The following is a 25,448-nucleotide window of genomic DNA, read 5'->3' on the forward strand; positions in this document are numbered from 1 at the left end:
GATGGAATGGAGATCTCAAAACAATTTAGCCTTGCGTCGATGGTTGGATTTGCATTAAAAAGCTATAGCACTACTCACATGTGTTTTTGTCTATCTTGTTATTCGGAGGAGGTGCTGTAAGAGAAAAATAAGTTATAGCATGAGTTCAGAAAGGGAAAGGGTGCGTGAAGAAATAATGAGCCAATTAAGCACCAATGAAAAGAGTCGCAATATCATTCGCATGACTCCTAATGCTTTCCTAACATTATGTGTCTTGCTAGAAAGAGAGGGGGGTTAAAGCCCACAAGATGGGCTACTGTGGAAGAACAAGTGGCAAAAACTCTTTACATATTAGGCCATAGAGCAAAAAATCGAGTTGTAAATTTTTTCTTTCGAAGATCTGGTGAGATAATTAGTCGCCATCTCCATAATGTGTTAGGAGCTATTGTTGAAATAGGCGATAAATTTATTGTGCAACCTAATGGAGCAATAGTCCCTCCTGAAATCCATGCAAATGAGAGGTTTTATCGTTTTTTTAAGGATTGTATTGGCGCCATAGATCGAACACACATACGTGTGAAGGTATCTGTTAAAGATGCTCCTCGATATCGTGGTAGGAAAGAATTCCCAACACAGAATGTGTTAGCAGCTTGCTCATTTGATTTAAAATCCACCTATGTGCTCACTGGATGGGAAGACACAACATCTAACTCTAGAATTATGAAAAATGCATTAACACGAGAGGATAAGCTAAAAATTCCTGAAGGTAAATACTCCCTTGTGGATGCTGGTTTCATGCTAACTAGTGGACTCATTACACCCTACAGAGGAGTCCGTTATCATTTGAAAGAGTTTTTAGAAAGAAATCCACCCCAAAATTATAAAGAATTGTTCAATTTGCGACATTCATCATTACGCAATGCAATTGAAAGGGCTTTTGGTGTTTTTAAAAAAAGATTTGACATTTTAGCCAATTCAGCTGAGCCTACTTATGGAGTGAAAGCTCAAACTCTTATTATTGGAGCATGTTGCATTCTTCATAACTATTTAATGAGTATAGATCCTAATGAGGATCTCATAGAAGAAGTAGATCGTGAACTTGCAACTCAATCTAAGTCTAATGATAATAATCGTGATCGACATGGTGACAATGAGGAGGCTGCTCGAGGACAGTTGATTAGAGATACTATATCAAATGAGATGTGGATAGATTATCAAAATAGGCTAATGAGACGTGGTGGCAATGTACCCTAATCAGTTTAAAGCTTGTGCTTTGATGTACTTGTTGTTTCATGTCTATTTGGTTGTATTGTATTTGATATTTGAGACTTGTTGTTTTTAAATTTGATTGTATTGTAATAATTTTGAAGTTAAACTTTTATGTATTATGTATTGTATTTGAAGTTTGAGACTTGTTACTTTTAAATTTGGTTGTATTGTAATAATTTTGTAGTTAGACTTTTATGGATTGTATTTGAAGTTTGAGAATTATTGCTTTTAAATTTTTATGTAATGTAATAACTTTTGTTTGTCGTATTTTTTTTATTATTTTGATAATAGAATGCCGCCCAAACCGAACAACAATAAGCAATGTTTGAATTGGACAAGAGCGATGGATGATTATCTTGTTGACGTGTTCATGGAACAATATAACTATGGCAATAAAGTAAATGGCACGTTCACAACCACTACGTATGAGAACATTGTGAAAGAGATGAGTGCTTTACTTGATATTGAAATGGACAAGGAGAAGATTAAGAACAGGTGGAAAACTTAAAAAAAAAAACTTCTCTGAAATTTATGATATTTTTAAAAATGGTTTAAGTGGGTTTGCTTGGAACCCATCAACCCAATTATGGGAGGCAGAAGATGAAGTGTGGAATCAACTTATTAAGGTCAGTTTATGTTATTTATTGTGGAGAATTTTTAACATCTAAACCCTCTATTTATTCATTAATATTGACTATTATTTGAATTTTTTCTTTTGTAGTCAAAGCCTAAAGCTGCAAATTGGAGAGATATTCCCTTTCCCAACTATAACAAGATGATCATCTTGTATGGAAATAATAGAGCATCAGGGGAGGGAACTCATACTATAGGTGAGATGCGAAAGAGATGTCATTCAATTAATGAAGAGGACTTTCTTGATACAGGCAACAACACTGAAGATGTTGCTTCCTAACATAATATTAATATGGAGCATTTTGAAATACTTGATAATAGTGTCAATCAAGATAACTCACTTGGAGTTGCAAGTGCTTCATCTAAAAAGAAGCAAAAGGTGAATTCAAATAAGGAAAAAGACTCCGAATTAAGTGAGATTAAGGATGTTATGTCTGAAATTGTACAAGCTATTAGAAAAAGTGCTAGAAAGATTCCACAAGTTTCGGGTGAAGAAGTATGGAATATGGTTAAAGATTGTGGCGTCTCAACAACCTATATTGCCAAGATCTATAAAGCTCTTATGGGTGTGATGATGGGCTACTAAGGACATTTGTTGAATGTCCCCTTGTTGGGCGTAAGGATTTGCTTATGGAAATTATGAATGATTTAGAAAATTAGTTTACTAATCATTTGGAGACTTTTGATGTTAAGTGATGTTGATGTTACCAATTATAAATGGCTTAGAAAATTTATAGTTTGCTGACTATTTGGTGACTTTTGATATTATGTGACCTTAATGTTGCCTATTATGAATCACTTAGGAAATATTTAGTTTACTAACCATTTGGTGATTTTTTATGTTAGGTGACATTAATGTTGCCAATTATGTAATGAACTAATGATATTCGATAATGATAATATAATATTTCTATCATGACAGCAATTTTTTTTATAATATGATATGACGAGTATATATTAATAGAGGGTGGTGTATTATAATTATATAATATATACATATTATAGCTTGTGTCTTTTATAATTATATAATATTTTCTAATTTTTTTAGTTTTATCATAATTTTTTATCACATATAAGTGAGGTAATTGGTTTTTTTGAAATTGATAAATTAGAAAATAATAATTTTGATATAAATATTGTAATAAAAAAATAAATCAATCTAAGTATAGAGATAAGGACATATTTGTCAATTTATAATCCCCTCCCCTCCCCTCTCTTTCTAAACCAAACAAGAAATCTCTCTTTCCTTCCCCTCTCCTCCAACCAAACAAAACCCATTACTTCCCTTCCCTCCCCACCCCTTCCTTTGATTAACCTCCCCACCCATCCCCTCCATTGAACCAAACAAAACCTAAGAAAACACCATCTCGTCGTCGGGTAGGAGTAGGAGGAGGAGATTCGTTTTTCTTCGTCGGAGCATCCCACACCTCGGCGACGTCGCCGTTGGACGCCGTCCACCGTTGTCAGCTCCTGCGTATTTTTTTGGGGCAAGTATTGAAGAAGGTATGAACGTAGGGCTTTGTCTTCTCCGGTGAGACTGATATGTTCAATCTGGCTTTGAGTCTAGATTTGAATTTGTTATATGCGTCATCTGTTCCCTGAGTGGCTGTCAACCCTGCGTCGGATGCCGTTGTGCTGTTTCTTGTTTTGTTTTATTTTTTCAATTTTAATTAATTTAAAGATCATAAATTCCTAGAGTGTAATCATTGCCATTCTTCGCCATTCGTCGGTGGCTTGGAGGATTTGCCTGAATCAATTGGCTTACTAACGCATCTTCGTTATAGTATCTGGAACAAAAATCAAGAGGGTCTGATATCAACCATGCTTATTTCGAAAATTTCAGTGGGGCAAGATTCCCCTACTGAGTGGAATATAGGCCTACCTATGGAAATTACAATAAAGGATGCAAAAATCTGGTTTAGGTTGTGACAAGAAAACCTTTATCTACCCGTCATATATGCTTAATCTAATTGGCATTATAAATGTGAAATTCCTTGGGCTTATACTGATGTGATACATTTCAAAACAGATATGGTGATCCCTCCTCCACCAAGGCCGCCAAGGATCATAGATTTTCTCAAACCTTATGTGCTGAAAATGCATTTTACAAATAAATTCGTGAGTGCCCAGGTGATCCACACACCAACTGCTACTGTAGCATGTTCTGCAAGCTCTCAGGAGAAAGCGTTAAGGTCAAGCTTGGAAACAACCCGAGATGTGGCTGCGGCTGCAAAGATTGGGAAGATACTTGGGGAACGCCTTTTGCTTAAGAATATACCTGCTATTACTGTTCACTTGAAGAGAGAACAGAAGTATCATGGTAAGGTTCGGGCTGTTGTTGATTCTGTCAGGGATGCTGGTGTTAAGTTGCTCTGATTATTCTCATATATATAGCTGAAGCTTAGGGAAGGTCTCCTTCTGGACCTTGTCTTCCTTGTCTTGTAATGGTGGAAAGTTTCTGTATTACTTTAGTATAAATTCAGAACAGTAATTAAGCCAAGATGCTGAGTTTTGTTCCCTTGAGTCTTTTACCCTTATTATAACCAGTAAGTTGAAAATGCTAAATTCATCTTCTATGATAATATTGTTAAGTAATGGTAACTATAAGTTATAACACTTGATGGTTGCATGTTCCACTATATTTGATTAAGAAATCCTAAGCTAACTTGTTTCAAGGCATAAATATTTATATTACTTTAGATGTATATATTGCAACCATAGTTTGTGTGAAAATGATATTCATTGTGCATCGCATAAGCTTTTTTGGTCTATTCATCCTCTCAGTTTCTTCTGAAATTGATAGTGTTCATATAAGACAAAGGTAGACACAGTGTACATGCGTCGAAAACTCAAGTAAGCGATGGGAACAATATGCATGGGCCGTGGGGTCTTATTCATACTCTGCATTTCCTTTGTTGAAATTAACGCTGTCCATGAAAATTAGGACAATCGAAATCGAATCGTCTGATTTTTCTAGGTAATGTGTCTGTCTACAATAGGCAGATCTCTTCCTTATTTGTCAGCACGATTCCTTTACCAGCCTTGGTTTGCACTCACGTGATCGCTCTTCTTTCCTTTCCTCTAACTCTGTGGCACATGTGAGTCTATGTAAGAGATTGGATGGCCTTCTTCTTCCTGCTCTTTTCTGAGCATGAGTTGCTTGTGATCTGTCTGATCTTCCTGGTCGCACCTGGCTTTTGTTGATAAAATTTTATGCACCTGATTTCTCCCAAGTCCACTGGCAATTATCGGAGAAACTCATCCTTGGAGGGTGATGTTATTAACTGGGGTGTCCACCAAATGGACCAGATTTAACGTTGCAGCCTGGGTAGGTAAAATGCAAACAAACTGTGAAAAGTATTTCATTGTGTAATTTGTGAACTCTGATTGAATTGAATGGTAGAAATCCTTGATGCCCAGGGAACATTTCAATTCTTCTAATGACAATCGATGACTGGACCTCTAGAATGTACTTCATGACTCCCCTCATATTTTGTTGTTTCTCGGAAAATGGGAATGGAAATGTGGGCCCTTATATTTTGAATGAGGGACTTTTCTCGAAAAATTTGTTCTGCTGGTGGTGAAGTTTCTGATCTGGATTCTTGAGATCATGCCACGCCAAGGCCCCATTTTCCGGGTTAAGGGTTATTCCAAAAACTTTCCTTGTCTTCTCGATCCAGATGAGGTCCTAGATTTTCAAGATGAAATGAAAGGCATATCTATCATTTTTCTTTTTAGGAACTAAAACTGTGTGAAGTATCATTCCCTAAGGAAGAAAACAAACGGTACAATGATTAAGAGAAATTTGCTAAGGTGGAGAACAATCAAGGATATAGATATCTTTTGATTGGAAGCATTTATATTCAAGACAATTTTTGTTATAAGAAGTGGCAACATTTAGGGGTCAACAACATTCATTGGAAAAAAAAATTATTTTAGTATAATTTGATTGATATCAACAATTATTATGTTTAACTAATGGATTTCTAGTTTAGTGACATGAGCTTTCTTATAAATAATAAGCATTTGATTCTTTCTCACTTTAACCTCATATCATCTCCCAGTGTTTCCCCTTATCATATTCATTTAGTATTTGTTGAAAATTATATACTTAAATTTATATATAATATAAATATTGATGGATAACGCACATGCCGCTTACTCACCCACAACCCATTTAATAAAAAAAAGTAACCGCTTATAAAAAAGTTACATGCGTTTTTTTTTTCCAATTTTAAGCTGTTAAATTCTTCTTCTTTTTTTGGGGAGATGAACCAATAACTGGATAATACTCAATTTTTAAAGACACTCTTCATGTCTTCAAATTTCAATATACACTATCGAAAAATTAGTGAAAAATTAGATAATGTAGAGAACAAATCATATATTTTAATTCTTAAAAATAAATAGGGAGAAATATTATAAGGTCCCAAAGAAAAAATGTACTTACTAAAATGTTTCATAGCAATTTAGTATCATTCAATCATTACTTAATTGTTATTAAAATTTTTTGGTAATTACATTTTCTTTCTCGGAATGTCATAATAATTCTCCCAAGTAAATAAGGGGGCATAATTTTAATAATTAACATGTATGTTTAATGAAAACTAGATTAGTGAATATGCATACTTTTGAAAAGCTAAAATTTTCAATCTTTTTTTTATTTAACTAGTAATGATTTTTTTGAACCAAACTAGTAATGAATTAAAAATAGGATAAGGCGCATTTTTACCCCGAAATTGTTCATGTAAGAGCTATGGGTGTTCGGAAGTTTTGTAGGTCTCAATGTCGCCCTGGAAGTGTAAATTTCGTAGCAATGTCACCCTGACCTAACTTTCAACTCGCGATCAACGTTAACATTACTTTTCTCTGAACTGTTTTTCTCGAATATATATTAGAGAACTGATCTTCTCTAATATATATTCGAGAACTGGTCTTCTCGAATACATATTCAAGAATTGGTCTTTGGTTTTCTCAAGTACATATTTAGACCACTCCTTATGTTTTGCTAAATTACCTTTCTTTGAATTGTTTTTCTCGAATATATATTCGAGAACTAACGGTGTTACAGACATGTCAATATCATTAACACCATTAACACAAGCACCAAGTCCTTTCTAAATTACCTTTTTAATATTTATCAATTAATTCTCTTACCTTATAGGTGTTCAATTAATTTTCTGAATCTAGATTTCTTTCCCATCACAATTATCTTAATCTAACTATCCCTATGTGTTGTAGATCTATTGAAATAGGCCAACAATAAATTAGTAGCTTTACTATATTGCATCGACAAAAATATCAACATGTCATTGTCATTACATTTAACTCTCACACCTTCTAATCAAACTAAATTCCATGCTCCAAAATAGTCGATCTTCCTAACATTCATATCCATTCCCCTGTCCCACATTATCCGCATTTTAAGTCAATGTAAAAGCAAACAAGAAGACCTAAGTCACAACCAGTGCACAAAATGCCATCTTCAATCTCCGTTCTGCGTTCTCCACTCTCTCAGTTATGCAACTCATCTCAATTTCAACATCAGGGCGACCTTCATCCCCATAAACCATTCTCTGCCTTCCATTTCTATCAAACATCCTATCCAAAATGTCTAAGCTACCAACTGGCTTATCACCACTGTCGCCCTCTCTCACATCTGTTTATCATGCTATTGGAAAAACCCACACCCACTTCCCTTTAAAAAAAAAATCAACATGACAACTTTACTTTAGAAAAAAAAATAAATCCAAAATAAGCCATTCACATCAGAGACTTTGCACAGCAGTTACATACCCTCGTCAGCCCATCTTACCTGTTCATATTTCCCACATCCAAAGAACTTCCTCCGTAGGTTTTGCATTGTCCAAGAAGTTTGCGGGGGCACTCCACACCGGGCCATCTTCATTTACCTCTACTTCACATCGTCTCACAAATCCGACACCCCTCCTCCTTCTTGTTGTCATTGTCGTTGAAAATGTTGTCGAATTCTCCATTGTCTCACTTCAATCCTTTGCCCGCCTTTCTTCCTCTTCTGACTCTTTCTTTAACTTCCTCTGGTCTAGGTTTGCTCCTTTTAACCTAGCATTTGTCATTAATGAAGGTTGACCTGTGTTCCATTTTTTGTCTACCATTTATTTTCAAAATCATACATGTTATCTTATGTGGACATATATCTTACATGGCAAATGTCTGTGAGTTGAAAGTTAGCTCAGGGCGACATTGCTATGAAATTTACACTTTCAAGACGACATTGAGACCCAAAAAACTTCTGGACACCCATAGCTCCTAAATGAACATTTTCAGGGTAAAAAGGCACCTTATCCCATTAAAAATATTTCAAATTTATTTTATTTTGTAGTAATGAATAGGGTGAAATGAAAATTGTCTTGGATTATAATATCCTAATATTTTATTAAAAACAATACAATTTCATCCTAAAAATTTATAAACTTGCTCTTCATAATAAACATATAAAATATTGATAAACAAGTGAATAATTGTAATATTATAATAAATAAATAATATATTGTATTTTTTAAAAAGAAAAATTTAGGATAAATTCCTCATTGATAAATTGATTGAGGCTAAGGACTGAGTTCCTTTAGGAGTAATAAATGAGCATATAAAACGACTAGTTTGCTCTCTAGAAGGTAATTGCATATTTGGTTCATATTACATATTTGGAAAGCCTAGTTGCATATTATATAGAAACTAATTGCATGTTAGGGAAGGCCACTTTCACATTATGATAATCAGTTGCATGTTATGCAATGCCACTTGCACTATAAGAAGACTAATTGTGTGTCCGTTCATATTGCATATTAGGAAAAACCACTTACGCATGATGGAAGGTAATTACATATTAGGGTAGGTAATTGCATATTCGAAAAGGCCACTTGCGCAGTAAAGAAACTAATTGCTTATTTGTAGGCCTTGTATGTAATTAGTTTACATTATGTGCAACCAGCATTTCCTATTATATAACATAAATCAATATGCAATTAGCTTTCTCACTTTGTAAAGTAGACTTCGCTAATACGCAATGGGAGAGGATTGTCTCCATTAGCTTCTCTCTCCACTTCCTCTCCACTTAATGTTTCCATCATTAGACCAAACTTTAATGACTAAGATTTATTTTATAAGAACATTATTGAAATATTAAATATTAAATAATAAAAAATATATAAATAAATTTATACTGTTAAGAGTTAAAATTTGATAGAAGTAACGGCGATGGCGAGTGGGGAGGTCGAAGCGAGTGACGGCGATGGTGGTGTTGGAACCATGGGAGATGGTGATCGGAGAGGGGGAAGAGAGCGGGACAAAGGGGTAGAGATTGGAGATACTCCTTTGAAGTTTGTTTTTGGTTCTGGGACTAGGTCAGGGAAAGAGACGGAAGGGTCGAAGGATAAAGCCTTTGCGAGTTTTGTTAGAAGAACGACGCCTTTGTCGTACAAAGAAAAGCTTCTATCTTTAGGGTGTGGTGGCTATCTAGTCTCGCATGAGGAGAATGAAGATATAGTCAATGGATGGAAATCGTTTTTCACCAAGCAAAATCAAAGTCCAGAGGCTAATGGATATGGCGAGGATGCAGACAGGGTTGAGACTGAAGGGACTACCATTAAACCAAGGTATCCGGAACTGAAAGTTTCTGCTGAACAATATACGGCGTGGTGTCAACCTTGGTGGAATTCTCTGATTGTTAAACTGTTGGGCGTGCAGATACCGAAACATGTGTTGATTGATAGGGTTCGAAGAATGTGGAAACCGAAAGAGCCTATGAAGGTCACACCGCTTAGCAATGGATATTATATTGTTTCTTTCACTAGTAGAGAGGACAAAGATTATGCTTTTCAGGAGGGACCTTGGATGATAGAAGATCATTACTTGATCGTACAACGATAGAGGCTGAACTTTAATCCTTGGAAGGCGGATGGGCAACGCAAAATAGCTGCATGGGTACGTATTCCTGATCTTCCAATGGAGTTCTATAACGTGGAATCAGTGGGTATTATTGGAAATATGATTGGAAAGACGATTAAAGTAGACCGTTCGACGTCGATTTATGACAAAGGCGGCTTTGCTCGCATCTGTGTAGAGATAGACCTTCATCAACCTTTGTTGCCTGCTTTCATGGCTCTTGGAGAAGAATGGCAGATAGTCTATGAGGGTTTGCATCAGGTGTGCTTTCAATGTGGTAAATATGGACATGAGAAGCATCAATGTCCACAGTTTTCTGGGGAAGGGAATAGCAGTAATGGTTCAAGATCTGAGAAAGAGGGAGCGAATAATTTGCAGATTCCGGTGAACGAAATAACGACGGTAGTCGCTGATGCACATTTAGGGCCTCAGATGTTGGTGAGTCAAGATTTTCACTGGAATACTGTGATGACGGAAAAAAAGGGATATGATGGATCAAGTAAAGGAGCGGATAATAAGGGAGCTGGAACAAGTAATAACAGGACGGAGATTAAGGAGAATAATATTGGGAAGATTGGAAAGAATCAAGCAAGGATACAGAAAATCTATAAACCCGTTGGTGAGAAGAAGGATAAATCAGAAAAAGGCTCGGTATCTTCTGGCAGGAAATTTGGGGACAACATTAATACTAATTCTTGGACGCTAGTTGGCTATAACGCAAGGTTGTGGATAAGATTAAGGTACGAGGGAAGGAAAATACTATTGGGAAAGCAAAAGCTAAATTCAAGGAGGGAATAAATCTTAATGAACAGCCTATTGAAATATCCAATCCTTTTCACACACTTCAAACTGGGCTGAAGGAGGGTGAGGCCCAATACCAGTCTATTGTGATTGAACGACACGGTCCTGGCCCCAGCGACGTTGAGAATATGGGTAACCAGGTTCTAATGAGTGGGGACAACACATTTGCAACTGTAGAGGAACCTGACGAAGTGGCAAGGATAATAGATGGAGACATAATCATGAAGGGTGGTCATGAACACGTCGAAACAAGAGAGTCGGTGTTAGTGAAGTCGGCTTCTGTCTAGATGAGGGACATGATAGATTCCTCGACTTCCTCATTTGTTTCTTTATGAATTTCTTGATATGGAATTCTCGAGGTACAGGCGCGAAGTCATTTCCTAGCCTGATACAGGAACTTAAAAATCATTTTTGTTTGGATTTTCTTGCTTTGGTTGAGACTCGTTCAGATAAAAAAAAGTCTGAAAGAAGAATTGGCAGTCTTGGCTTTCAAGGGTATACGTTTATTGAAGCCGAGGGTTTTAGTGGAGGTATTTGGTGTCTTTGGAATGCTGGGGTTCAGAAAGTTGATGTGATCAAACAACATCGGCAGTTTTTACACTTACGTATTGTAAACTCTAGAAGGGAGCATTATTTTTTTACTGTAATATATGCCAGCCCTCATATGGTAGCTCGACGAAATTTGTGGAGTGAACTTCCTCGTATCGAACGAGACATGCATGAGCCATGGGTGATGGGAGGTGATTTTAATGCTACACTGTTCTCATCTGAAAGACATACGCACACTCCTAACGGCTTATCGATTGATCGAGAGTTTTGTAATTGGTATGAGGAATCTTCCTTATCGGATATTGGCTTCGTAGGACCTTATTTTACATGGAAGAGAGGTAGTTCAGAGGCACTATTAGACCGAGTCTTTGCTAATGAAGCTTGGTGTCGTCTGTTTCCAAATGCACAGGTGTCCCATTGCCTTACTACAAATCTGATCATCGTCCTTTACTTCTTCAAATGTACCAGCATGTTGATCTTCCTAGTCGCCCATTTCAGTTTATAGCTGCATGGGTACTTCATGATGAGTTTAGTAGTTTTGTCAAGGCTAACTGGATGGAAGATACTGAGTGGAACTTTAATCTGGACCAATTTACACGTGCTTGTAGTTCTTGGAACAAGCAAGTGTTTTGACATACTGAAGAGAGAAAGAGGAAATTATTTAGACGTATGGACGGGGTTAACCGAGCTTTGGGCCGAGGAGGTAACGTTCGCTTTTATGAAAAGATTCAAGTGAGATTATGGAAGGAGCTTGAGGAAGTTTTGATGCAAGAATCTCTTATTTGGGCTCAGAAGGCTAGAATGGATTGGTCTCTTTTTGGAGACAGAAATACAAAGTTCTTTCATACTCGAGCTAACAAGAGAAGGAAGATGAACAGAATTGATGCTATCCGATTGGAAGGGGGAGATTGGTGTTATGACATTGAGGTAATAAAACGAGAAGCTATGCACTATTTTGCTACTTTATTTGCGGAAGAAGTGTCTTGCAGGGATGCGTTGCCTTGTGATGTCTCGTATCCCAAGCTAGATGAGATAGATCTACGTTTCTGTGGTCGGCATGTGGAAGAAAGAGAAATTAAAGAGGCTTTGTTCAGTATGGGATCCCTCAAATCCCCAGGCCCAGATGGTTTTAATGCTTTATTTTATCAGACACAATGGGATACTATAGGGAGATCACTGGTAAGTTATGTAAAACATATTTTCTCTAATCCAGCAGTAGTTAGAGGGATTAATGGGACTTTTGTGGTTTTAATCCCTAAAAAGGATCCACCAGAATCATTCAAAGATTTACGGCCGATAAGTCTTTATAACGTGGTGTATAAAGTGATTACAAAGATTGTGGCTAATAGGTTGAAAGCTTTTCTTCCTCGAATTATATCTCCTAATTAGTGTGGCTTTGTTCCTGGGCGTCATGGATCTGACAATATTATAGTCGCTCAAGAGGTAATTCATTCCATGCGGACAATGAAAGGGAAAAAAGGCTTTATGGCCATCAAAATCGATCTTGAGAAGGCTTATGATCGAGTGAATTGGGAGTTTTTGATCCGGTGTTTAAAAGAACTTAGCCTTCCCTCTAATATTGCTGAACTAGTTGAAAGTTGTATTAGTTCAGCTACATTACAACTTTTATGGAATGGCAACAAAGCGGATGTTTTTAATTCTTCTAGAGGAGTACGACAAGGAGATCCAATATCTCCATATCTTTTTGTTATATGTATGGAAAAGCTTGCTCATCTTATACAAGAGAAGCTAATTAATGAAGAATGGCGGCCAATACGACTCACCAAAAAGGGCCCTCCTATTTCTCATCTGTTTTTTGCGGATGATATTATTTTGTTTGCAGAAGCTTCGCTTGAACAGGCAGAGTTGATTCATAAATGCCTAGCTGATTTTTGTAAATCTTCTGGATTGAAGGTTAATGAGTCGAAAACTCGTATCTTCTTCTCACCTCATATTAACCACAATAGGTGTAGAGAAATCAATACCTATATGGGATTCACCCAGACAGCTGATTTGGGTAAGTATTTAGGTGTTCCTCTACTACATAAAAAGGTGACTAAAGACTCTTTCAAGGAGACTGTGGATAAAGTAAAGCACCAACTTGACAAGTGGAAGACGAATTCATTATCCCTCGCTGGAAGGAGTACTTTAATTAGCTCTGTGTCCTCTGCAATTCCGAGTTATGTAATGCAAACCGCGCTACTTCCTGCTACCTCTTGTGAGAACCTGGATAAGTATAATCGAAGCTTTCTTTGGGGGAATTCGGAAGAAAAGAAGAAGATACCACTTGTTGCTTGGGACGTGCTTTGTCAACCTAAGTCGAAAGGAGGTATTGGCTTAAGACATGCAAAGCTACAGAATCATGCTCATCTTATGAAACTTGGCTGGAAACTGGTTCATTGTCGAGATGATTTCTGGGTTAGAGTGATTCGAGATAAATATCGCTGTGGGAAGGATCTTATGCCAAAGATTGATGCGGAAAGAAGCGGCTCAAATGTTTGGGCTGGTATTAAAAAAATCTGGAGAAGGGTGGAAGATGGGATAGAGATCACAAATAATGGTTCTTTGGCGAGGTGGAAATTTGAACGTAATGGCCTTTTTACAGTAAAGTCCGCGTATAATTATATTTCCATGGCTGATTCTGGTAATGATCCACTTTGGGGGAAAATATGGACGCTTCGTGTTCCTCAACGTTGTCGTTCAACTATGTGGCTTGCGATAAGGAAGGGTCTCCTAACAAATGCAGCGAGATATAAACGGGGACTGACGGAAGATGCTATGTGTCCAGTTTGTAAGAGAGATATTGAAGACTCCCTTCACGTCTTCCGTGACTGTCGTGAGACAAGGTTTCTATGGAGCAAGTTAATTCATCGATCTAAATGGAAAAGATTTTTTGATCCGGCTTTATCTTTTCACCAATGGATAGGTTGGAACATCACTACTAGATCGGTAAATGGAGAATATTGGAAGGACCTTTTTTCTATTGTTTGCTGGTGGCTTTGGCACATGCGCAATCTCTTCATTTTTGAAGGAAAACTGATTACTAATGAAGCGCTTATTACTAACTCCACTGCTATTTTGGACAACTTACAGCAGACTCAGAGACATTTATCAAGTGCTATTTTACCAGGTATAAGTCTACACTCTAGTAATCATAGTTGGCAACCCCCAGCACAAGGGTGGATCAAGTTGAATGTTGACGGAGCTTTCTCTTCTCTTCACATGGCCTGTGCATGTGGTGGTCTACTGAGGAACGAGACTGGACAATTTGTTTGTGGATTTATTCAGAGACTTGATAATGGTGATGCACTCCATGCAGAGCTATGGGTGTGCCTGCTTGGGCTTAAACTTGCTTGGGACAGCGGCTATCGTCGAATTATACTGGAATCTGACTCTAGTAATGCTATGGATTTGATCTCCACCCATCCGGAAGAACACCATGCTGATTACGACATTATTAAGGAGATCCACCAGATGGTTCATTGGGACTGGGACGTTCATTTTCAGCATGTGAGTAGGGCGCATAATACGGCAACTGACTATCTTGCAAAGGAGGGCTTATGGCGTTTAATGGATTTCATATGGTGACTTCTGCTCCTAGTGCCCTTTCGGATATTTTGCGTGCTGATCGCATAGGTATAAGCGACGGCTTGATGTAAGGATTCCTGTTAGCTATAAAAAAAAAAATTTGATAGAAGTAGTTTAATCTGATAAATTTTTATTATATTTAATATTATAATAATATTTTTACTCAATTTTAAATCTCAACCATTAGAAGTTAATCCAATGATAGAGAAATTAAGTGGAAAGAAAATAAAAAGAGAAGTTAGTAGAGACAATCCCCCTTATCCCAAGGATCCCCAGTTAATCCAGGAATGAAAGTTTTATCCCCGATTTTTCATTGTAAAAATGAAATAAGGGAGATAGGTAAAAGTAATACACACATTTAAAAAAAAAAAATTTTGTGGATGGGTATGCTTTGAATAAGCTTAACTTTTTTTTTTTTTTGGGGTCTGGAATAAGCTCAAACTCTGTTTTCCTTTTGCCAACATAATTTTTAGACTTTGTTATTTAAATAATTATGAATAAATTAAACCTATTTGAAATGATGAAATTAACTTGATCTTATAATTAATAGGGAAGCGGTATGTTTTTGATAATTCATATATGGATATTGGAAAAAATAAATTAGTGGGGAGGGTAACGTGGAGGCAAAAGTAGAATTTGATTATCATTATTTTTAATCTAATGAACAATTAAATGTTTTATCAAAATATTGAAACTGAATAATATAATGATTTCAATTTCATAGAAATCAAAACATGAAATAAATATTAATTATTTTGATTCTAAAATAAAATTTATCCTTTGGTAATTAATATTGCCATTTAAAGGATGCGGATGTAGATGCATCTTGATTACAATCTGTTCTAGGGTTTTTTCATTACACCTATTCCAAGATTTTATAGTTAATTTAAAGAACTGTTTCATTGGGATATTGAAAAGGTACGATTGGAGGATAGATTATGATTAATTTTTTTAATAAAAGTAATCATACTTTAAATATATAATTTTTAGGGAAAATCCCTTTAAAAGACGGCTTAATAACCCAAATCCCCATTTGGGCTATTAAATTTCATTAATTCCTAATTAGGTTGCATAGCCCAAATAAGGATTTAAAAATTTAATAAAATTACTGTAATGTCCTTTTATTATAAACCTAAAAAGATGTATATTATTTATCACTCCTGCCTAACGTAAGTTCTGAAGGAGCGAACTTGACGTCTATCATTCCAAAGTCGAAAAATCAAACAAGAAAGCAAAGGTAAGTTAGCTTTTTATATTAAGTCTTTTCATCTTAATCCTGAAAATTTCATCATGCTATCTTGGTCCTTCCTTTTCTTAGTATGGATTGTGGGCGATGGGGTTTTTGTAGGGGAGGAAGGAAAATTTGCTGTACAATAAGAAGTGCATCATGAAAATAGCTAAATGAGAGTACGGAGTGCTGCTTTTAGGATGAGTAGGAAGGTTGATGTATCTGTGTGATGCAGCGTTTACAATGAATAGATATGCATGATGACTGATTATATTTGCTTGATCGTAAAAGTTTAATAGAAAAATGCTATGAGGGTTGTGTATGTTGTTAATAGCTAAGTATAACGTGTTAAAACATGATTTGAAGTTGTTAAAATTTGAAGGTGGATTATGTTATGTTATTGTAAGAAGTGATCATGATCATAACTATAAGGGCCATGTTTTATGTCAATAGCTAAGTGAAATGTGTTAAAATCTAAGTTGAAGTTAATAAATTTTGAAGGTAGGTTCTGTTATATTGATTGTAAAAGGTGGAAATTATCATGGTTATGAGAGACACATTAGTGCTAATAGCTAAGTGAAACATGTTAAGATCTAAGTAAAAGTTGTTAATTTCAGAAGCTATATTCTATTTTGTTGATTGAAAAAAATTTATATTCTATTTTGTTGATCGAAAAAATTGATAATGATTATGACTAGTTAGTAGTCCCTTTTTTATTGCAGGTTGGCATAAAAAATGGCATCTACTTCAGGATTAACATTAGCAAAAGGATTATTTTGTTATTTTCATGTTGGTGGACAATTTGTCAAGAATCTTGAAGGTGAAATTCAATATGATGGGGGGAGTGTTAGGGTAAGAAACATAAGAGAGGGTATGACACTTGAAGAAATGAGAGTAATAATATATTCATGGATTGGAAATGACATTAATAATAGTGAGATGAAATACACAGTGTCTTTTGATCAGAAGACTCTAATAGATCTTGTTGATGATGAGGAACTTGCAAATCTTTTTCAATATAATGAGAGGAGTGGCCATGTCTATATAGCATGTAAAAGGAATGGCAATGCAGAAGAAGCAAGTGGTGATCCATAAATGTAAGTTAGTTGTTTTTCTCAAAAAAATAAGCTGTTATTTGTTAGAATATTCTTGTTAATAAAATAACAAACGTTGTGGTCATATAATGCAGCATGCATACAAGCGTGAGGCAGCCAGAACAAAGCTCTTTTTCTCCAAGAAATTTCAATAATGAACCTGAACTTGCATCTCATCAAAATGGTGTTACTTATGAAAGCTGTGGGGGACCTAGTAGCACACCATGTGGAGTACAAAGTGCACCCACACCTTTTCCTGAGTTGAACTCATTGAAATGGAAAGAGATATTTTCAGGATTATCACAAATCTTTCCGAACGCTGATGCTTTCAAACGGCTGCTACACAAATATAGTATTGCTAACAAGTTTCAATACAAGTTTGTGAGGAACAGCAAAGAAAGAATGTCTGTGAAATGTAAAATCGAAGGATGTCCTTGGAAGATAACTGCAAATGCAGTAGGAAAGAATACCCCTTTCCTTCGTGTGACGTGATTCAATAATGAGCATGTTCACCATGCACAAGATTGTCTTCAAGTAAACCATAGGGGAAGAGCTGCTCTAACATCATCTATTATTATTGAAGATTTAGATCACACATAGATAAGCGCCCTAGTGAAATTATGAAGACATTACAGAGAGAATATGGAGTAAATCTGACATATAAACAAGCATATGCTGCTAAATTAAAAGCAATAGAGGATATTCAAGGCAGACCAGATCAATCTTATATGCTTATACCATGGATATGTCAACGACTAAAGGAAAGTGATTCGACAACAGTTGCTGAATGGGAAGCTTCAAACAATTACATATTTGAGCGTGTTTTTATAGCATATGGTTGTTGTATTGAGGGGTTCTTGGTTAGGGCAAGACATATATTATATATAGATGGTACTCATTTAAGTGGCCCATATAAAGGAACCTTGTTGTCAGCCTCCACATATGATGCAGACAATGAGTTACTACCATTTGCAATTGCTATTGTGAATGGGGAGATATTAGAGGACTGGACATGGTTTTTATCCAAGATTAGACAGATAACAGGGTCAATTGAGCTGACCATAGTTTCAGACCGTCATAATGCTATAATAGGAGCTGTACGAGTCATATTTGGTAGTGATAGACATGCATTTTGCTATTGCCATGTGAAGGAAAACTTTAGTTCAGAATGGATGAAAATAAATAGAGGAAGGGGAAGGACAAGTGCTAAGAGTAAGGTTGATGCACTAAAGTTGCTTGATGATATTGCTTATGCAAGACTTGAAACTGAGTTTGATAAGGCAATAGGACATATGAGGGATATGTCTCAAGAGTTATTTGAATGGCTTGTGAATCATGGTGATATTGATAGGTGGGCTTTAAGTCAATTCCCATTTAAACGATAGGATAATATAACAACTAATATTGCTGAGTCATTCAATGCATGGATGGTGAAGGAAAGAAGGCATAATGTTGCACAGTTAATCCATGAACATCGAGAAAAAGTAGCAAAGAAGATGCACGCATCAGCCATGGCAATCAGTAAGTGGAGGAATGGTGTTGGGCCAAACATCGAGGCTGTATTGATGGAAAATGTGATGAGAACTGAACACATGTTTCCTGTATCTTATGGAGGGAATAGGGCATGTGTTCATACAGCTTATGGAGACTTAGAAGTTGATCTAGGTTTACATGAATGTAGCTGTGGAGCATGGCAAATGTCAGGGATTCCATGTGCACATGCTTGTGCAGCCATCAAGCTTGCCCATGGAAATGTGTATGATTATGTTGAGGAATGCTATAAAATTACATCTCAACAAAAGATTTATAATCGGAGCATGATTCCAGTTGTGACAATTGACATGCCAGATATTAATGACTATAGGATGGAAAATATTTTAGGCCAAACCTTCCTCCAACCACCCCGCACAAGTCGACCTCCTGGACGGCCAAGAATTAAGCGACGTGAATCACAATTCCAAAATAAGAAGACTTACTACTGTGGAACATGCCATGAAGCTGGTCACACAAGAAGGACGTGCAAAAATCCAAACCCATATTGAAATTTTTTTAGTCAAAAACATATTGCAAGTATGCTATAGGAATAGGGAAGTTGTTAGTTTAGAACTTAAACTTGTTAACTATGTAATTGAACTTGTTATTTGTCAAGATTTTATTGTGATCAAGTTTTAGCCCAAGACTTATTGCAAGTGTATCATGAAGACATAAAGTTGTTAATTTAGAATTGAAACATGGTAATTGTGAAATCGAACATGTTAATTTTCGAGGATGCAGTGTGATATGGTTTTTGTCAATACTTACTACAAGTGTGCTATAGAGATAGGAAAATTGTTAACTACGTAGTTGAACTTGTTATTTGTCAAGGTTGTATTGTGATCAAGTTTTGGTGAAAAACTTATTGCGAGTGTGTCATGAAAACATGAAGTTGTTAATTTAGAATTGAAATATGTTAATTATGAAAGAGAACGTGTTAATTTTCAACGATATAATGTAATATGGTTTTTTGTCAATACTTACTGCAAGTATGCTACAAGGATAAGGAAGTTGTTAATTTAGAGCTTAAACTTGTTAACAACGTAATTGAACTTGTTATTTGTCAAGGTTTTATTGTGATCAAATTTTAGCAAAAGACTTATTGTGAGTGTGTCATGAAGACATAAAGTTGTTAATTTAGAATTGAAACATATTAACTGTAAAATAGAATATGTTAATTTAGAACTTAATTGTTGGTATGTTATGTAACCATAAATTGTTAATTTAGAACTTAAACTTGTTAACTATGAAATAGAACATGTTAATTTTTATATACTATGTGGCATCTAAAAAACTACAGCAAAACAATATATCAATCCAATAATTCCAAGAGAAAAATGACAAAAATACAAGGCAAAGTGGCTCCTAAACAAAGCTATCAACTTCAAATACTTCAAAACGTTGCCACCTAACCTATCAGCATACACACAGACAAACCCCTACATCCTACATTCCAAAACGCCTCCTTTTCCCAGGAAACGGGTTCTTTGGATTTGAAAGCAACTTTATAGCATCTTCACGTTTTGAATTTTCATGATGATTGACAAGCCACCACAAAAGATCCCTCCTAAACTTGGAAATTTCTTCCTGCATACGAGTGAAAATTACATGTTAATTTACCAAGTAACATACACATTATAAAATCAAATCAACATTACAAGTCCATAATTGTACGTCTGTGTAATTTAATACAGCGGATGGGTCCCACGATCTCAACCAATATAACACATGGACACCACAATCTCTACTGCACACATAAACCAATAAAAAGTATTAATTCTTCTACTCATAACCACATGCAAAATATCTGTTAAATGATGTAAATCATAACACGTACAGATTATTTTGTTGTGGTACAACAGCCCAAATTATATCACTCATTGGCTTCTTTCTAATCAGCTCAGGCTTAACTAAATTAATAATATCATGGAATCTATCTCTCTGCAAACACAATCAATTCAATAATTAGACTACAACTTATTCAAACAAATATATTATCAAAAAATTAATAAAGGCACAAAATATCCATACACATGCTTTCACCTTAGTGATCCTTGGATCTTCTGTGATACTCTCTTTCTTCTGCTTCTTCTTATGTTGGTCATTTACATGACCTTTCAATGAATCTAATACATAAAACTTCATAGTCCTCACCTCAAGAACATAACAAAACCAGTGATTGTCTACAAGAGATGGACCGAATATCAAGTCACAATTGCCTAAATTATATCCCAAATATGTAGGCAAAATTTGCTTCTCATTGTCTGATGCTTTCCAATCATAGGGGTTGATCAACATTTTCATCTACAAATATTGCACATCATCTAATTACAAAAAAATGACAAGATAAAAACTAAAACAAGTGATGGAATAAGATCAAAAACCATGAAGTCAGCATCAAATATGTGTCGCCTAAGTTGTCCCTTGGTTTTCATTTCGCCCATTAATGTTTTACACACCATTGACATCACCTGTGTTTGATGAAAAACATGTTCATATTCATAGGGATAATATATCAATTATCAAAAGTTCATTTCACAAGTAAGATACTGACCCTATTATTTACTTTTTGAATACCACCCAAACATCTAAGGTTGTCGCGAGTCAAGCTGTCATCATACATTTCTACCAATATCTTTTTACCCTCTTCAATCGTGCATGTATGAGAGACCAAGATGGAAAAGGTGTCCTTCTCATCCATCTTTGTTTTTGTCCTCTTAATCGGCTTTGACAAAACCCAAGGGGACTTAATTGTTGGCCTTTTAGTCCTCATTGATCTCCGGGGTTGATCTCTGTGCTTAATTTGGTCCTCTTCTTCATTTTGAGATTCTGTACTTGATCTATCCCCTCCATCTCCACTAAACACATCTTCCACATTGATATTTTCCTGGTATGATGCTTCTTCCTCCTCCTCATTTTTAGCTTTAGAATCTGCACTTGATTCATCCCCTTCATCTCCAATAAACTCATCTTCCACATGAATATTTTCATCATCTCCATATTGTACATCTTTATCTTCATCATTTTCTTCATGTCCATGCACCCTTTGCTCTGATTTTTGGTGTCTCTCCCTCTTTAGTTGTACCTTCATGAGTTTCTCCTCAACTACATTAATGAGCCTTCTATGGTTTTCTTCAATCGCATTCATCAAAGTTGAGTGTAACTCCTTCAACTCCTACACAAAACAATTCAAAGTATCAGACGTAACAAGAACTAACACAATAATTATAATAATCATTTCTATACCGGGTCTAGATAGGCAATTGTTGCTCTTTCCTCTTTCCTAGTCCTCATTTCAACACCACTTCCTTCATACAAAATGCCCATACAGCTTGTACTCTCTTTCTTACACATATTCCATACCCTCTCATTAGTCCAAAACGCAACTGCATCCCTAGGCTCATGCTCATCAGCTTTAAGCAGTGGGAAATACTCCAAAAAAATAGATCTGCATCATTAATCATACAACTTTAAACAGTATCTTATAGACAAAAATAGTAGAAAATAGCATAATTGGATATATATACCAATAATTGGTCAAAAGAAAAATGCATACCAATAAGAAATAGAGGCACCCACCCACGTTGAACTGGCCATCCTTCTTCTTCCTCATCACTTTAACATAATCTTCTATTTCCTTGCATAGCTCATTCATCAAATAGGTTGCCCAATCATACTGTTGAAATGCATTATTTGTGCACCACACAACCCTCAACAACCGTTCACTGACTCTTGCACTCGCAGTGGGACATAAAAGAGTCCCAAGAGTGTATAGCACAAACAAAAATTCAAACTTCTCATTATTTACACCAGATTTGATCATGGCCAATATTTTGTTATATGGCATTTTAAAATATTGCCCCTTGACCTCCTCATATGCTGGATCATGATCACCTACTTTCATATTCACCTTTGCCCCGCTATGGGGTAGGTCGAACAAAATGTGCACATGTTGCGGTCTCATTTCTTCTGTCTTCCCCCGAATACGAAATTGATATGTTGGTGGATCATATGCTCTTATCAAACTTACACAAATGTCACGGGGGAGTCTATCACACGACACATCAAGCAACCTTCCAAATCCAATTTTTTCCACCCTCTCCCTTAAATCATTGTTCGCCTTTACAAATTCAGCCAGATCCTTGAATTGTCGGAGAGAGGTACGCGTTTGAAAAGCTGACTTACAATTCCTTCTGATCTTTTCAGGCCTTAATTGCTTTCCCTTCTCAACATATTTTTCTTTTTCCTCATTGTGCATTCCCTTCCATGCCTTTAACACATCGTTATGTCCTTCCCTCAATCTCTTATACTTCTTTTCAGCTTTATCATAAAAGTCTTTCCTAAACAATGGCAACCCAGTCTTTCCGTGTATGAGTTTTGATGAACCTTCCTCATTCACCATGTTTCTTCTCCTACCAAAACCAAAAATTTAAGAACTACTAATGCTATCTAATCAAACAAAAATTTAAGAACTATTATGGCTATCATTAACATCACAACTTGAATAAAGAATGAACTGGATATTATATTCGAAACTGAAGAACATTATAGTAGCTAGTTTTTTGGCTTCTTCAAAATCTATTTAGATGAATGATACATTTTGAATATAGGATAAAATCTACGAGTACTAATTCCCAAGAGATTGTGGCATGTTTACCATTACTTTGTTTAAGCAAAATATTTCACGATAAACATGAGAACGCATACTGCAAATATATGTAAAGTATAATGACAAGACGCTTATCATAAGAATGGACCAATTTGGATTTATGTTTATTTACATACTCTCATGTAATTCGATATTGCAATATCAGCTTACATGAATCCCAATATCAGCTTAAAGATCATTCATCCATGTCTGGATTGTGATACCTCAAAAAAGAAAAAGCAAAAGAAAAAAGACGTAGTTCTTTATTTTAAAAGAAGAAAAAAAACATATTTAAAATTCAAACAGGCAATATCTAACCATATAATGCATGCTCGCCTAGGCAATTTTCCTTCCAATAACACAATCAAAACCCAATTGATACCATTTTCTTTGCATGTCATTAGCTTATAAAGAAAATCAAGTCCTCTTCAATTAATCCCCTATGCACTCAATTCCTATTTTCTCCTGTTTTCTTTTACTATTACCAGAGGTAATACAAGGAAGGAAGGAGTGAAGAACTGAACATAAATAGCCCTTCTATATTTCTAAGACTTTTAACATTTATCTGCAACATACGGAGATAAATACCCATCTTTATGAATATGGGGGAGGACAGGACATATGCAAAATTACAGTAAAGCTTTTGTCGGTCATTCTGTTGTATATTTTCAATATGTTATAGTCGTTGGTGTTGTTGAGAGAGCAAGAGTGAAAAAAATTAAAGGTTGGAGGTAAAACAAAGGGAAACTTGAAGCTAAGAGTCTGAATCTCAAATTTCCGACAAGTGTTTGAAATTTTGAATTTTCTCTTTACTTTTCTCCTTCAGTAAGATCTGAGCGATAGAGAGAAACATCAAATAATTCAGACATTGATTTTTGAAGTCTTACCCTCTCTGCTAAAATTTTCACGCAGAAGTGGCCACTTGAGTTTTAAAGCTCCTTCGTATAATGGCAACAACGATGGCGACTCCTCGCGTCTTTTGAGTTTTAAGTCTTCCTAATCACGCTGAAGTCTTACCCTCTCGCGTCTTCTGATTTCTAATGGCAGCAACGATGGCGACTCCTCGCGTCTTCTGAGTTTTAAGTCTTCCTAATCACGCTGAAGTCTTACCCTCTCGCGTCTTCTGATTTCTAATGGCAGCAACGATGGCGACTCCTCAAAGCTGTGTTGTGATTTGCAGATTCAGACGATGGCTATGGTGGCTACTCAAGGCTGCGTTGCGTCTTCAGATTCAATCAATGATCTCTCCCTTGATCTCTGCCTTTTCTGTTAGGTTTAATAAAAGGGCACTACAGTACTTTCATTAAATTTTAAAATTCTTATTTAGGTTATGCAACCTAATTAGGAATTAGAAAAATTTGATGACCCAAATATGAATTTGGGTTATTAAACTGTCTTTTTAAGGGATTTTCCCTAATTTTTATGATATCAATTTTTTTTATGAAATAAACTAATCCTAGCTAACTAGAAAATTAACAGTATTACGCTAACAAACTATGATGTATGCCTAAGAGATTTTAAATATAAAAAAAATATTAGATTACCTTATTTGAAATTATTTACAAATTTTATTTATATATCTACTTTTTATTTATATTTTTTAAATTTATCTATATATCTCAAATATTCATGTATGAAAAAAAATTTAAAATAGTATATTTTAGTAATCTTTAAATGAAAACATATTGCAACATAAAACAGAAATTTATAAAACTTTAATATTAAAATAATTCAAAATAAATATAGATATTAAGGAGTTATGTTTATCACTTAAATAAAGGATTATCAATAACATTATTTTAGAAGTGAAAATTATAAATACATGGTAAATCTCTGCAACAATTGTTTTAATTTATTATCTTATATTTATTTGGAAGAAAATAAAAAACATAGAGCCTACTGTACAAATAAATAAGACTTCCTTGTTATTAATTAATAGTTTCATCAGATGTTACATTTTTAACTCACCAAAGTAAGAAAATTCATAATAACACCAATTGTTATTAGGGTAGAGAATCACTTGTAACAAATTTAGAATGTCATTTGTAGCATTTAAAAAAAATTATTTTTATAAATGCCATAAAAGGCGGTTTATACCTACCGTTCTTATTTATTATATGTTGAATACAGGAGTACGTGTCTATTTATATTAAATACAAACACCCATAGTTTGGGTATATTGTTCCATTTAATAAAGAAATAA

At 35.3% G+C, this 25,448-nt stretch overlaps 4 protein-coding genes across 4 annotated transcripts; all 4 read left to right on the forward strand.

The window, feature by feature from the left end:
- Positions 1-246: 246 nt before the first annotated feature.
- LOC114758270 (uncharacterized) lies at positions 247-1,233 on the forward strand. The gene has a single exon (XM_028947302.1). The coding sequence runs from the start codon at positions 247-249 to the stop codon at positions 1,231-1,233; it is 987 nt and encodes a 328-aa protein (XP_028803135.1).
- Positions 1,234-3,238: 2,005 nt separating this feature from the next.
- LOC114758292 (50S ribosomal protein L18) lies at positions 3,239-4,457 on the forward strand. Its single transcript, XM_028947322.1, has 2 exons — positions 3,239-3,384; positions 3,911-4,457. Exon 2 carries the CDS (start codon positions 3,913-3,915, stop codon positions 4,255-4,257), a length of 345 nt encoding a protein of 114 aa, XP_028803155.1. The 5' UTR covers positions 3,239-3,384; positions 3,911-3,912; the 3' UTR covers positions 4,258-4,457.
- A 13,227-nt stretch (positions 4,458-17,684) lies between these two features.
- On the forward strand, positions 17,685-18,449 carry LOC114758271 (uncharacterized). The gene has a single exon (XM_028947303.1). It carries the CDS (start codon positions 17,685-17,687, stop codon positions 18,447-18,449), a length of 765 nt encoding a protein of 254 aa, XP_028803136.1.
- A 126-nt stretch (positions 18,450-18,575) lies between these two features.
- Positions 18,576-19,106, forward strand: LOC114758272 (uncharacterized). The gene has a single exon (XM_028947304.1). The coding sequence runs from the start codon at positions 18,576-18,578 to the stop codon at positions 19,104-19,106; it is 531 nt and encodes a 176-aa protein (XP_028803137.1).
- Positions 19,107-25,448: the final 6,342 nt, after the last annotated feature.

The sequence above is a fragment of the Neltuma alba genome, unplaced genomic scaffold (assembly GCF_004799145.2).
Source record: "Neltuma alba isolate B1F8T4 unplaced genomic scaffold, ASM479914v2 tig00010684_pilon, whole genome shotgun sequence".
NCBI classification, from domain to species: Eukaryota; Viridiplantae; Streptophyta; class Magnoliopsida; order Fabales; family Fabaceae; genus Neltuma; species Neltuma alba.

Coding starts and splice junctions, on each gene's coding strand:
- LOC114758270 (XM_028947302.1), top strand. CDS start 247: ATGTGTCTTGCTAGAAAGAGAGGGGGGTTAAAGCCCACAAGATGGGCT.
- LOC114758292 (XM_028947322.1), top strand. CDS start 3,913: ATGGTGATCCCTCCTCCACCAAGGCCGCCAAGGATCATAGATTTTCTC.
- LOC114758271 (XM_028947303.1), top strand. CDS start 17,685: ATGAAGACATTACAGAGAGAATATGGAGTAAATCTGACATATAAACAA.
- LOC114758272 (XM_028947304.1), top strand. CDS start 18,576: ATGGCAATCAGTAAGTGGAGGAATGGTGTTGGGCCAAACATCGAGGCT.